We start from the raw sequence: 16439 nt of genomic DNA, 5'->3' as shown, positions 1-16439 counted from the left end.
ATGTTGCTATTAATATAATACCAAAACTGCCTTAGACCTAGTTTTAAGGTTCGCTCATAATGATACAATTTTGAAGAGTCTACTGTGATAACTATTCCTTTTACTATATGTTACAGAGGTCCTATCTTACTACTATTGTCATTGATACTGGGAGCTTCTTTAGGGATTCCTAAATTATCTAGAAAAACTATGGTAATTTCGAGCTCTTGCATTGAAAGACCGAGTAAATTCACAGCCCTACTGATACCAGAATAATCTTTTTAATACTCGTCCTAGGTATACCAAGAAACGTGCGGTTTGACTAGGTTACACTGCCTGTAATTTTGTATCATTAAGGTTGTCAACAGACCTCGACTAGCCCTAATGTCTAGTTTTGGTCAAAGAATTGCCAACTAGTTCTGTATAATACTAGTTTACAGTTTGTATCTTGCTTTATTGATCGTAATTGATCGAATTTATGTAAATAAAGAACTATGTGTCCGATAATTAGCAATATGTATTAGAATTTTATAAACATAAGAGCTTTAGAAGTCAGTGAATGTATTAACAAGACCAAGTACTTTCCACCTAGCTACTACCTGTACATCAAGCGGAATATTTACTGTGAGGCATATGCGATTGATATAAATAGATGAAACGAAATTCCAAAAACCGCGACTGAAAAATCAGTTTTTGACAATTTATTGGCGTCATATTTATATCGTACTATTATATAGAGCTATAGGCAATCCTACAATTAAGATAAATGTAACAACACTACATATATAAAAATCTATCAAGCAATTTTGAATATATATTGTATTAAAAATTGGGAACTGGGTGCGAAAAAATCGTTATCCTCTTTCTTTGGTAGTTGAGTAAAAACTTATGTTTGAACATGGAGTTTGAATTTAAAGTTTAACTTTTACTAATTAAAACATGTTTAATATGTAATCTCCTGATTTAGGACAATGCAGCAAAAATAAGTTATTATCTAAAGTGTATCTGATCCAATGAGTTCAGAACAAAACGAGAAACCATTCAGACATCAATCGATGACTTCGTGCACTATCCTTTTGTGTGGTATCCTGGATAAGACCAAGTGGTTATAAACGACACACAATTGTCGGTTAGCTGACCAATGACCGACAATTGCTTAACACCGCTGTAATTGATGGCTCGAACATTCTGCCATGCAAGTCGTGTAAGATATGTACTCTATCTGCTGATAAATACTAGGAGCATACTTTACATATTTTGTACTACGCTTATTATTTCAGTCAATATTAATAGTTAATTTTAAATTTTTGCGTTGTTTACACTTATTTTAATTTAGTTCGTTTAGACTTGAAGTGATTGCAGGTAATTCGTACCTAATTTTAATTGCCGAAATGGTTAATAGTCAATATTAGTTTTGTTACTCTCACCGTGATGTTGCTGTTTCTTATACGGGCTAAAATTTTGTTTTCCGGGGGAAAGGAGTTGTTAGTAATGAAAACTGATGGTCCCATGCATAACTTGTGTTCTGCTAACGTATACCGATAGCGCAAGAGGTTACTATTTCATAATCACTCTTAAAAAATCTTATACTCTCTTCCCATAATGTTTTTACCATTCATCCGGAGGAGAAAGGATTGTTAGCAATCAAGTTACTAATCCCAATTGTTAGCAATCTCTGTAAGGTTGACCTCCACATGATCGCCTGTAGTTAATTTGTTACACTAATTGACGTACCTTCGATGAAACAATGGGGATTATCGTTTTATCCTTCGCCGGTGCCCAGCTATATCTTGAGTGTAAACGGGTGCACCATTTCATCTTCATCCATTAAAAAAACAACTATTCATTAATTTTCTCTTTAGTTTTTTTTTTTACTTCGAATCCCTTGACCACAGATTATATATATAATGGCCTCGATTTCAACCTTGCACAATAAAATATTTGAGGATTTTTGACAGTCTTCCGATTTAATTACTTGTCACTTAATTTTTATTAATATGACATACATTCTTGCACAATTTTAATATATTAATTGTTATAATATATTACAAAAAAAATGAGGAAACGTTATTGAAAATTACGTACGTATTTACAAATTAATCCACAAGTTATAAAAATAAAATTTACGAGTTGAAGAGAATTAAAATTTACAGTAATTGATAAAATGCAACTCGGAAATATATACTAAGGGTTCCGTAGATTATAAAAATACATACAAATAAGTAAGTATATCATATCATAAGTCTTAGACATAATATGTATGGCTGAAATCCAATAATGATATTCAAGGAATTAAACAAGGAGTGAAGTCAATCTCTCAAAAATATTCACAGAAACAGCCCAGTCACGTAATCGATTCAGTATGAAATGTAAGGATAAAACAATTAATGTAAATAAACCTTTGAAAGTACCTTAAATGGGCATAACTGGTCAGACAATTATGTAATAATTCGTACAAGTGTTTTATGAATAATATCAAGTTATCGTTACATAATACGAAATGTAAAGGGCACCATTAACACCTAGCGCCTTTATCTGCCAGTTGACCACGACCCTGAATGTGCAAACAATATTATTGCTGCAAATTTAAAATAATTTAAGTACATTATAATATTATTGTTAGCCATAATATTTACAAGCCATAAGAGTCACGAAATGAAATGAAATTTGATTATAAAAATAGGCACTTTCTCTAAAAATTATATCAGGTTAAAACACTCAAAACATTTCTAACAGTTCTGAATGAAAATGTATGGAATACATGAAAATGTCATTGATGCTTTTTTCAATATTTCAATTTTGTATTTTTTTTTACGGGTGATAATGAAATGGTAATCCCATCTGCGCTAACAATAAACTCTGGCGGTGCACCAGTGAGCGATGGTTAGACCGGAAAGACAGGTCAGTTGGTCCATCGTGATGGACACATCTGGAATTCAGCACGATAGTTTTCAGGAGAGACCACATGGGTATACTTTTCATATCTCAGAAGGAAAAATGTAGATTTGGATGGATGTGTTGCAATATGTTTCTAAACCAGGATTACAAAATGATCCTATAATCTCTTGTTGAATTATCTTGTTTGGCATTAGTTTTTAAAGAATTGTCAGTGTCATTAAGTATTAATTTTGTTTACCTATATTTACACGCTCGTAATTCGGATTTAATACACATACTTTAAACGCTTGGTTTTTCTTGATTAAAAACCTGTTTTTCTCGTTGTTTAGTAAAGGATATACAATGTAAAATACGAACGCTATAATATAAACTAAATATCTTTACTAATATCATAAATGTGAATGTGAGTTTATTACCTATTAGCGCTTTAATGCTCAATTAATCTTCACAAAATTTTATACATACATTTGGGACGGAAAAAGACATAGGGTACTTTTATCCCGGGCAATCGGCATAATTGTTCACGCGATCGAAGTTATGGGTATAAGCTAGTGAGAAATATTACCTTAATATTAGTTTTATACTTCAGCTGATAATTACTAAAGTACAAAATACAGTAGTTTTTTTTTAAATAAACAAAAACTTGGTATGGTCGCTTGGTAGCGGCTGCATTCAACATATAATAAATTATTGAAATGAATTATTTTTATATTTTGTTTAGTTTACTAATCCAATATATTATTCATGCATTATTTATATATCTATATAACACAATTTTATTTCTGTATGCTTTGCTTTGAAACAAAACTATCACTGAGCTGTGGCCCATGAGTCACTGCGACTTGAAAACATAGTTTTGTATTTTATCTTTTGTGTTTTATTCTTATATTTATGTAACTTTTAAAAATTTCTAAATTTACGTATGTCATAGATGAGTCAAATAAAGTATTTTGTATAAAACTATCTGTCTAGTGTACAAAACGAAATGAAATCATTAACACTAAGTCAAAATTAATCGGCATTGTGTTAAAAAACGGTATAAATTTCGAGTCTCCCCATACTAACTTGACACATTCGCTGTCAAGATTAAATAAAAATACAATGAAATAACAACATATACAGTATTCGCAATTGCAGTCGAGCTACGAAAATAGCGCGTTCACATACTTATACAAATAAACACATAAAACAAATTTAATAATAATTAATAGTTGAACAACCAGTATTCGCTCGCTTGGTCTAATTCAACTTTATACATCTTGCTATTTTGCATTTTCGTTCACAACATACTAGTATATCTAAGTTGTGGACTGTAGGTATTGCGACAAACAGGTCGTGGCAATCGTGATGTGGTTAAGAATTAAGTTACATGGTCAGTGGACACCCTAATTCCTCTGAGTCTATATTGTACCTAAGTCTGCGGTTTTTGATTTCACAATTTCTCTCTAACAAAAGTAAGTTTTTTTTTTTACTTTATAAATACCAATTACAATGTTTTGGTCAATTATAAGAATAAAATTCACTTTCACTTTAATAATATTGGAAAGTATTGATTAAGATGAGTGATAAAAAAATTTTTTGGTAACTCAAAAATAATTTGGTCAATCTGTTTTACGCAATACCGAAAATAGAAGTAAACGAAGTCTTTGAAGCTACACTAAATGAATCATTCTCTATGAGTTCCTCCTTGAAAGCCAGTCAATAGAGTCATGGACATTCAACTGAAAATCCGATGATCGTACTTAACTTTGGAAACAATATTCACGAAGACTAGTGCTTATGTAGCATAATAAGCTACTAGCTTTTGCCTGCTACTTCATTTAAAAAGTATAAAAATCAATGACATAGACTAGTTCCAGATGCTGTATTGAAATAATACACTACATGTATACATACTACATACATACATTTTTAAGTTAGGCCTTCACTACAATGATTATTTCTTGTAATCGTTTGTATCTATAATAAGTTTACTATTGTAATCTCTTGGAGGGAACAGTAAAGAGTATCTATTTATCTACAGTGAAAATCGTATTCAATTTAGTGTAGTAGTAGTTCTTACGTGATATCGGAAGATTCTCAAAATATTGTTTTGGTTTCTATTTCTCCTATTAAAACCCCTTCCTCACTCCGATATGTAGTCTCTCCAGGTTGTCTGTAAGAGATTGCTTTTAGCGATAAGGCCGCCTTTTGTATATATATATTCTGTATAAATACTCCTTGTATACATCTCTACTGTGTGCAATAAAGAGTTTATTATTATTATTATTATGTATATATTGGGTTCTTCAAGAAAATGATGTAGGAAAAAAAGGTTTTTGTTTTATACAACTTAGAATGGCAAACAAGCTGACGGCCCACCTGATAGAAAGTGGTAACCGTCGCCTATAGATATGAGCAGTACCATGGACATAACAGAGTATACTGTTTCGCCCATGATATCCCCCATGCGTTGCCATTCCTGAGGACTCAGGTGTAATTCCTCTGTACCTAGTAAATTCACGCCATATCCCACCCTTCAAACCGAAACACAGCCATGCAAACACAACTGCTTCACGGTTGAAACACGAATGGGACAGAGGTACCCAAGCGATCGACTTTTGTACAAAGTCTCTCTGATCATCACGCATTTCGATATCGACTATATCAGTCGGATATCTATACAAATTTCGATGATGTTTTTCATTTTGGTATAGTATACTGAATAACCGATATTTAATATATCTGTTATCGTGACAATATATAGATATTGTAACTGCAATATATAGATATTACTATATATGCCCATCCCTAATGTACAGAAGTTACAATTGTATATTTGTAAGATGTTTTGACTTATAACATATTAGAGGTTAAGACCTCTCCTGACATATTTTCAGGCCACTTAAAGTATGTCTAATTTTATACAAAGATAAGAAAAAAGTCGCAAAATGGAATGAAAGAAAATAACAACAATCTAAGAATTAACTCGTGACTCAGTACTAAAGATATTGCACAGTGTAGGTACAGCGTATAGAAGACAAAGGTTATTACATCCATTAATTGTACCTTTGCTTCACTTATTATCGATGTTACACGTGTAAAATATGCTCAGTCCATTGACCATCATAATGATGAAAGTTCTCTGTACTCGTATATCGAAGCGAAATATGCTTGAAATATTGCTTATTGGTTTATTGTGCATATTAATTATACTCGTAATCTGTATCTCAATAGATATATATTTAGTTTAAGTTCAATCAACGTAGTCACAAAATATCTTTCTGAATGTAGTCGACTCGATCATCGCATTACAATAGGCTCACACATACTCGCATGCAATATCAACACTTGCCAGTTCGTTTAGTTTTGCGTAGTCCGTGCGCGGGCGCCGACGCTCTGCTTTCTCGCAAACGCACCTGCTGTCCTCGTATTCGCGATCTATATTATATAAATTGTTCAGTCTTAAAATACATCACGTATCACATAAAAGTGCATCATTAAATAACTACAAATTCACTTCGAAACATTCCCAATTGTGTTCATTGTTTGTTTATCAAGTTAATTAGGTAAGCTATTAGTTCTTTCCAGCGTGAACAGCTTGGTTCCTATTACAAGCGTCGATTTCACTTTCTGTTCAATATGCCGGTGCAATTGGAAATTGTTTGTCACATTAACTCATTCTGGACCCCTCGTGCGGTGTTACGAATAATGATAGCCGATTGGTGTAACAGCCACTCGGCTTATTGTGCGAATCTTCAAAGGCTGGACGGTGGTGTGATAAAATGCTCACGTTAATCATAACCTTGAGACATCGTACTTAACACTCATTGTTAACACTCGTGTGTTTCATGTCTGTAGATTTATAACATTATCCATTTTAATTTTATCTTCATCAATTTTTATATCCCAAATATTTCCATTTCCGAAATCAAATTACTTTATAAACTACCCATAAGTGTAATAAAATATCATTTGAATTTATGATTGAATTATAATGCAATAAAACTATGTCCATTTATTAGTAGATTAGCGATTCGTCCCGGCTTCGAGTGAGTAAATAGATTTTCGAAAATAATATATAATCTATGTTACTTACCCATACTGTAGTTTTCTAGATGGAACAATTATTAAAATCAGTTGAGTAGTTAATCATCCATTACAAACAAACAATCAAATCTTTCTTTTTGTTTTATAGTATTTGTATAGAAGTATAGATGAAAAATGCTATAAGGTCCCAATTTATATACCTAAATCGTTCCCTGAAATGCAATTAAAATTTTTCTTATTAGAGCTGTCGCTTAGTAATATCACTGTTCTAATAATATTTCTATAACCTACGCTAGATTTATAACAGTAAATGACGTATCATATACGGCTCAGTTGCTAGTAGTGAAAGTTTAAAATTCCACTAACAGTTTTCGTGAATGATGAAACATGCAAAGAAATAGTTCCAAATAAATTCATTTTGTTATCAAGTAATTAAATTCACAACCGTGAACTCATTTGTTGACAAATAACCTTTGCAAAAAGACCACGTATGGGACCACTATATTTAAAAAATTCCAGCTTCTAAATCCAGTTTGCAGGGCTTTGATAAATCAGTTAAAACATTTATGTTTAAATGTAGATTTATAAATTAATCTAGTCCTTGGCATGCTTCTTGGGTAATAATATATTCCAATTTAAACTCTGAAACATTTATTAAACAAAAATATTGGTCTATCAGTTAGTGGCCTGCTTATTAATTTTATTAGTAGTATATAAAAAAATAATCGTTTTTTACCTGAGTACGAAGAAGCAAAAAAGAGGGTTCTTAATCTACAATGGATGAGAATCTTAACGCTACGTCATTGATAAATTAATAAATACATATTTCTAAAAAATAATAAAACGCTATTACTTATTTCAAATTTGTTTTATTCACTAGGAGACCAAATAACTTAAATTCAATAATAACAATCTTTTGTCAAAGAATCGTCATCGTCGTAACAACCTGAGTAAAGATGGGAGTCCCTTCTCATCAGATAAGATATTAATTTACTGCGCTGGTCAGGTAGCTTGGCTAAGGGGTTTTCCTTTACTTGCCTGCCATATTTTGTGCTTTCTCTTATCCCTTATCACAGTATCCTTTAGATTAAAAGAGCTAGAGATAGGGACACGTTCCATCCTTACCTCGTCAACCATGGATGCAGTTTGTTACTTGCTTTAATTCACTACATCTTTTGGCTATATTACTTATTCAGGTTCAGTTTGTTATACTGTAATTTTTATTGTCAACCGTGTCGTAATATCGTTCTCTATGATGGCAAAAGTAAACAAATCTACTTTTTGTCTTTGACTTTCGAAAATTCCATTGATTAAATATCGTTAAAATTGAGAAGTTATTCAATCCAAAATCCTATCTAATGCTTGTTTTGCATTATTTACGTATTACCACAAGTACTACATGCCAATTCACCAATCTAGATGATATTTGCATTGTGCTAAATTTTAATAGTGAAAAATAATTTAATGCATATTATACTGCATACAATCTATTGACTAATTAGAAATTAGGCAATATATTCTAAATATGGCATTATAATTTATGATCTAAAGTCGCTGAAACTTTAAAATCTACCTCGTTCAAAAATACGTATAGTTTTAATGTATGAATTGTTGAGGATATCGCTACGGTTTTCATTATGAAAATCAAATCGCTAAATGTTGTGAAAATTACTACGGACACAAAATAATTGACCTCTTTATGAGAAGGAAAAGTGTAAATAAAACTAATCATGTATTAAGTCACTTGCCTAATATCCTGCTCTTATAGTGAGTGGTTCCATACTCAACAATGGGGCTTCCTTCATCATGGACTCATATGAACATGGTGACAATACAATTCTACCGTTGTAGAATGAAGTATTTCTGCTTTCTTTATCATAACATTAATGCAATTGCTACCACTGCATAAAACGTTATTTTTCAGCCATTATAATTATACACTGTAATTAAATACTTTCCAAGGTATCAAAGAACGTTTAGAAAGTAATACTAAATATGTTTTCGTTTTTTTTCTCATTGATTTTAAATAATTATATAACCTCTTACTGATATGACCATTATTGCATATATAACAATTTTTTATTAATAAATAATCCGCATACCCAAAATTTACATGCTGTTCGGATTTATGGAGCGTTCGGATTACAATATGTAGGTATTTTGAAAAGTATTTTTTAAAATAAAACAATGATTTTTGTAATTGAAGTTACCAAAACATTATTAATTTAAAATACATACGAATTATTACACTTTTTTTGTAAATAATCTGTTATGCTTTTTTAGCGAATGGTATTAAATGATATAGAAAATGCTTTATACCTCAATTTACGCAATAGCATTTTTTCTAATAATAATTGATTATCCGATTATTGTTCATTAAATGCAGTCAATATTTCGTTACCATTGGTTTCGTTTTTATTTTTTTTTTCGTGTCATTCTCATTGAGTATATGTTTATTTATTAAGTTTTAAAACAAGTTGATATATGATATATAAGCAAGGATTGATATGACATTGATTGTCAACATTTGACATTGGTTAACTGCATATATAACCATAAGCTTTTATTTTTTATACATGCAAACCTCTAACTGAAAAAAAATACTTTATGGGATTTATCACCTATAGTTGAAAAAAGACATAATCAGTAAAAATATAAATATTTTTAAAATCAGCTATCTTTATGACTGTTAAAAATTTGCCTCTTATGTTTTCAATAATCTTGATTAGATTATTGTCATTAATAAATATTTCAATTACATCGTTTTTAGTTATTTTTTGTAACTAATTAAGATTTTTTGCTCGGAACATCGAAGCGTACATATTATTTATGCAAAAACTATCGGTTAATTTCTGATGGAGCTAGTTATAAGATATCACAATAATGTTTTTGTCTTTATTAATCTATTAATCTCTTCCAACCAATACATAATGTAATTTAAAAAAATCTTCAATTTTAACATAATTATAATATGGGACTATCCAGCACGGAATCATGAAAACGTAGCTCACAATTCGCTAAGTTTTTACGTATTATATAGTAAATGAAGCCCTTTTTGAAATAATATAAAAATAATCGTCCATTGTATTATTTTTCAATTTTTCAAATGATCACTGATGGAAAGTTCCAGCGTCTTCGAACTGTGCTGTTGATAGTGCAAAGATATTTGTGGCTTGATGCAAAAAATATCGACTTCAAGAACAAAAAATTACATACGTTTTTATTATGATGAACTGTAGTATACTTTTTTATTTTAGATAAAATTGAATACAGCGAACAGATTCCCTTATTTTTATTTAAATCTTCAATTGTTCAATAACAGGTAATACAGTGAATAAATGTGTATTTTCGTTTTCAGAAGTTGTCAATTTACAGTGGTGTCATGAATTATTGATAAGTTTACAGTTGTACCCCCTTTAAAGCCCTCATTTGCTTACAATAACGCTTGACTCATTGATCATTGCCTCATTCAGTGTGTGGGATTCTGAAATGTTAGCAATGTCTTAATTGAGTTCACACTCTCAATTTTCCACTTCTTAGAATTTCAGCAGTCAGGTGTGTACTAATTTTTCATTACGTCATATAGTCTAGGAATATAGACTATACTTACCTTATACTAGTTATCAGTTCACTGGTTTAAGCGAGAAAACAGACATATTGATAAACTATTGTGTATATAATAATAGTCATAACTATAGGTCTATATCATCATCATCATCATCATATCAGCCCTTAACTGTCCACTGTTGAACATAAGCCTCCCCCTAGGGTGGTTTTGCCAATAGTTGCCACGCTTGCCAGGCGGGTTGGCAACGGCAGTTAGGCTTTAGAGATGTTTTAAGAGGTACGCTGCTGCCCATCCCTCGCCCTCTTAATCGCCTTTTACGACATTCACAGGAAAGGAGGGGGTGACCTGTACTATGCCGGGATCACACGGCCAATAGATGTATAGTTTAAAATAGTTTCCTAAAATAATAATCATTTTCTTGAACTAATGATAAGTAGAACTAAATTAAGAAAACAAAGAATTTTAAGTAAACGTACCTTGACATGTAATTTATATACCTATTTTGTGTTAAATATAGGTGACATATTATACGTCTAGACTGTCCGCTCCCACTGCCGTCTGTGTGATTTTTACGCACACAATGAAGAAATTCTACAATTACAATTTCAATTCCGGAATCCTGTCGTCCATTATTTATAAAAAATAATCTAACGGTAGCATGTATGTATATAAAACAATTTTGTATTTTTGTTAAAGAACATCCAGAATACTTTCCACTTAAACAGACAACTACAATAAAATCATTACGCAACAGACCCCTAAATAAAATAAAATTACCCATAATAAAATTAACGTTGACGCAAAAAAGTCTATATAATATGGCGGTGAGAATTTTTAATAATCTTCCAAATAATATAAGAACCCTCTCTGGAGTGACATCTTAAAAAAATTGCATGAATGGCTAGTTGAATCGTGTTTTTACTCTGTTAGGGATTTTATGTCGGATTAAAAGGTTGGACATTTGTACATATTATCGTTATATTTTTTAATACATATCTTACTTATTGACTTCTTTATTTTTATTGGTACATCTCATTTTTATTGTTGATCATCTGATATCCAATTGTTATTTATTTTTACTATTTAAACTAATCGGATATATTTAATTGTATTATCCTGAATTATTTAATTAATGTTATTTTATTTTATTTATATTATTTCGTAATGTTTAAATACTATAAAAAATTTTAAAACTAATTTATTGTAATTCTTATTTTCAATATTTGCACGCTTGATCTAAGTAGATTTTGTAAGGTCCTTTTAATTTATAAGATCAAATGTTTTATACCCAAAATCATTTAAATAAAATTATTATTATTCTTTAAAATTTCTCAGCTTTTAGCGCTGGTAATTATACTACACTTACGGGTACGTGACCAAGTAAATGCAGTGTGTATGTTTGTACGGAAGGTTACGCTTGTGTATGACGGGTGGCTACTTCATCCTCGTCTATATTTAGATATAGAATAGTCAGAAAATTATTAGGAATTTTCTGACTATTCTGCAAGTATTTAATATGGCAGCTTTTTGTAGGGAGATGTTGAGATTTTTTCGTAGACCTATTTGTTTTAGACTATGGTGTAAATGGTTGGGAATGACACCTGTAGACGAGAGGACTATCGGTACTATGTAAAATTTTTTGTTTTCAGATTCTTGTAATTTCATCTTTAAGTTATTATTATTTTTATTTTTACATTAACTATTGATGGTTGATGTTTAGAAAATAAAATGCAGAGCTGAATATCCAAAAAGCTTGGTTTTTTATAATTATATTTCATAATAAATGCTGTTAAAATACCAGTATTGCATAAAATTTCCGTCCAATTCAGTTAAAAATTTTATTCAGTTACAGAAATACATGTTAATAAGGTCATGACCTTTTTTTGTCTTTCAATTTGTCACTAAGGTGATAATGGAAATGATTAGTAACAATAGGCATCCTACTTTATTGATTACACATAAGCTATAATATGATATAATAGTACATTAAATATGTACAAATTGTTTATCAAGTCAATGACTGGTTCACAGTACAAACGCAGTATTACAAATATTACAATATCATCGTTAGTACAATAGTGAGCTTTTTTTTATAACCAGTGGCGCTAATTGGACATATGATAACAATTACCTTAGTCTGCTTTAAGAATGCAATGTAATATCGTACATTTGTTTGTAAACGAGGAATTCTCGGGGTAATTAGTTATCACAACTTTGCGGTATTTCTTTATTACTATTACTAGTGCCCCGGCTTCGCACGGATACAATGTGACTTTCCACACTCCACATATTTTTTATCAATTTTATTAAACATTAAAATGGTTATAGAAAGCTATCCATATAATAAAGACATATGCCATCGCAGACGTTTTTGTAGTTCTAATAAAGAGTATCAATTTCATTTTATTTTGTTATATTACCAAAGAATAAGACGGCATTTTCGATAAAAGCTCTCAGTCATCTTAAACAATAATTATCGTCACATTTCAACAAATTAACACAAAACAATATTGAACTATACGTATAAACCTTCCTCGTGATTCACTCTTATCTCTATCCTCTATCGTATTAAAATTCGTTGCGTAGTTTAAAAAATCTAAGTGTACAGACGGCGGGAAGCGATTTTGTTTTATACTATGCAGAGATTAGTATTTTTTTTGTCAAGCGTTATAATTAACTTAGGTATATTTATGTATATTATCGTAATCTTAATTATTGCAATATTTCCTTAACTTCAAAGTATTTATCTTGTCTACCTAATGTGGTGTCACCACAAGGAATGTTCTCTATCGAACTGGATCATATATTTATGTAGGATTTGTTCGCGACTTTGTTTGGGGATAGTATTTAGGTTTTAAAAACAATAAAACTTTTTATTTCTTAGTAAAAAACTATATTTAAAACTTCGCCTTCCTAACTTAAAATTAACAAAGGGTCTAGCCGTGTTTCCTCAAAAATTTGCACTGGCGACTTTGTTGACATTGGTGCCTTTAATATAATGCTAGTAATTGGAAATAATTTTTGACCAATTATATTATTAAACCCCTAATTTTATCCGTTTTTGAATAATGGGAGCTGCAATCCCAAATTTTATCAATCAATCAACATCCTCTTTATATATATATGTAGTTACAATTCAGTTTTTAAATTAATTTATAAAAGCCAGATAACAAATAGGTAATCTTTTTTTCTAATGTAAATAAGTTTATAAAAGTCATAGTAGTTATTATATACTAATAATACCTGATATTGATTGGGTAAACTTACCCTTAGAGGAGGTATATTAGGTAAATCTTTGGAAAATTTTCTAATGGTAATTAAAACCGTATCTACATCAGATTTATTTTTTTCCTTTAATAAATGTAAAAATATGGCGAACAGTGTTTTTACTGTAGTGTGAACGACTTCTCTGTAGATAGTAGGTACGTCACCCGTTTTCTGTTTTTTCTCATTGTGAGATCTTAAAAAAAGTCGTAAATTCTTATCTTACTTATCGTCCTTCGTTTCTAATTTTAATCACTCATTATAAAGTTACAAACATATGGTAGATAATCACGCCACATCGCGTGTCAGTCAGGGGTCAACTTTTGTTTTGTTGTCATGCATACGTTAATAATGTCATACATACATCAAACCGCGTGATCGCACAAAATCTGGATGTTATTGTAGGTATATGTTGTGATATTTTAAATGATCTAACAAAATGGACTATTCTATTCTACTAATAATGTTATTAATGAGAAAAACAAACATTCGAAATGTTTATAATGTTAATTACTCAATCATGCTGAACAGATTTGAATGATAAATAATAGGTGTACAATTAGACGAGGATATAGTCTATTTAATCTTAGGAAGATTAGCACATAAGGTAATTTATATTGATATACATTTATTATATCTATTATATTAGATATTCATATCCGTAGTGATGTACTCGTGAAACTAAAAATTTTTTTATTTAGAAATAGGCAACAGCATCGCTACTTTTATATAATATTATAGGTAGGAACTACAATGAAAATACGTTAGATGCATTCTGACTAAATAGATATAATTAACATCATACTCGTAATTTGAGCATCTTGCATATTTACGTTATTTTAAATAAAATATCAGTCAGGGCATTACAGGTTATGTTAACATTATTTACTTGTCATCTAAACGTGAACTTATAGTGCAAGTTTACACCGAGTTGATAACTAACTCCGAGCTCGAGATAGGTCAGTGTTAACCCGCTACTGCCAACTTGTAAACAGAGTCTCATCGAGTTTAGGTTACTTATTTAGCCATTCCATCGTCATTAGTGGTAAATTTCTCACTACTGAACGTGGGCCTCTCCCATAAATTCCCAAAAAGAACGACCTTGAGGTCGCTACACCCACTGATTCCCTGAAACATATTTGAAATCATCGTTCCATCTAGCTGGAGCATTCCAATGTTTAATTAATTCTAAACGCCATACTTTGATAACTAAAGACACCTTATAAATATTTCCCCGATATAACACGGACTTTGTTCAGTTCAATAGTTCATAATTTTATCACAATTAGGTCGTTCTTGTTAATTGTTGTCCATTATATGACAACGTGTTTTACTAATGAACAAGTGTGCCTCTTTTACGGCCACGCGATTATCGGTTCGGTGTACATTTATCGTTTGAAGAAGATTCTCTCAGTGTCAATTTGACCGTGGCATCGTACGGTCGTGTGGGTTAATTCGTAGTAACTACATTCCATCGATATCGAATATTAAATCGATTTTCTAATAATAAATAAATAAATGTCTTTAAATTTCAGTGATAAATCGAATTGAGGAACTTTATGAAACAGAATTTTTACATATATATGTTATCTTGCTTAAGATAGACAGTCAAAATTGACCAGTTCAGTGAAGTGTTAAATTGTACTGTGGGTGATGTAGTGGACTTTGAGGGCTGGAACTGGAACTGTAGCAAGATGGATACGATGATAAATGTTTGGACGATGGTGGAGCACGTGAGGGTGTCCAGCGGAGCCGCAGAGTTGGCCATCTTCACAGCTATACTGTACTGGTTCTTCACTTCCAGGTTTGTTATTTCTAATGCAATAGTTTAACAGCTATTTACCAGAACCATATTAAAATTTCCCGTTGACGTCCCTATGTTCTTTACGTAAGAGTTTACTATTAACGTACTGGTCAGGTGGCTCAACATAATATTTTCTTTAATTTTTCATATTCTTGCATTGGTCGTTAAGAATTTCGAATTTACGACTTCTAAAATATTCTTCTAGTAATTATTTATGATAACATGATGTTTAGTAAAAAAAGGTAACACATTATATTAATAATGATTAATCGATTTATTATGCATAGCCGATTCAAGACATAGGGTGGGTACTTTTAGTTCACAGTCAAAATTTCAATTTTTTCCTAACTTTAAAACTCTTAATCAAACTGTTAAGAATATAAAAATTAGCCAATTAGTCTAGCGGTGTAAATCCAACAAACGTTATTCTCCTCAATTTTTTTTTTTGGTCTATTCAACTTAAGCCTAGGTATATTTAAAAAAAATTGTTAAATCAAAAAACAAAATTATGCACAATAAAGATAAGAAAGTAATTTTTATTGTACAATATATAAAAATACAAATCTATATAGTTAATGTTTAGTATTTTTCTTTCAAGATAAATTCTTAACTTGAAAGAAATTAACAAAATACATTATTTTTTAATACACTTATTTTATAAATATCTACAACACTACATATTTTAAATATAGTTAAAATTAGTTTAAATCCATGTACTTTCTAAACAAATTATTAGTGATATGTTATGGAATCAAACTATTAATTGCTTAATTATCATAAGTTGTTACGCTTTTAAGCGATTCCAAAAATATTTGAACACGATAGTACGTTTTTGTATGTTAAGAGCTTAAGATATACGTCTTTTTTTTTTTCAAAAATCGTATAAAAGTTTAAATG

General features: G+C 30.5%; 1 protein-coding gene across 5 annotated transcripts in view; it reads left to right on the top strand.

Annotated features, from left to right (window-relative positions):
- LOC113514566 (glycerol-3-phosphate acyltransferase 1, mitochondrial) overlaps nucleotides 1-16439 on the top strand; it is a 60578-nt gene that overhangs the window by 12105 nt on the left and 32034 nt on the right. Inside the window, exons 1-2 of one of the 5 annotated variants that reach the window (XM_026898662.3) lie at nucleotides 6217-6425; nucleotides 15274-15542. The exons of 1 other annotated variant lie outside the window; for it this stretch is intronic. In XM_026898662.3, the coding sequence (XP_026754463.2) occupies nucleotides 15433-15542 (110 nt within the window). In that variant the 5' untranslated portion in view covers nucleotides 6217-6425; nucleotides 15274-15432. Of the gene's footprint in view, nucleotides 1-6216; nucleotides 6426-15130; nucleotides 15543-16439 lie in introns of those variants that run through there. 3 more of the 5 variants (XM_052895271.1, XM_026898663.3, XM_052895269.1) reach the window with 3 other exon arrangements.

This window comes from Galleria mellonella, unplaced genomic scaffold (genome assembly GCF_026898425.1).
Source record: "Galleria mellonella isolate WM207_F2 unplaced genomic scaffold, CSIRO_AGI_GalMel_v1 utg270, whole genome shotgun sequence".
Taxonomy (NCBI): Eukaryota; Metazoa; Arthropoda; class Insecta; order Lepidoptera; family Pyralidae; genus Galleria; species Galleria mellonella.
The sequence above is the reverse complement of the archived record's forward strand: the minus strand, read 5'-3'. Positions and strand labels throughout refer to the sequence as shown.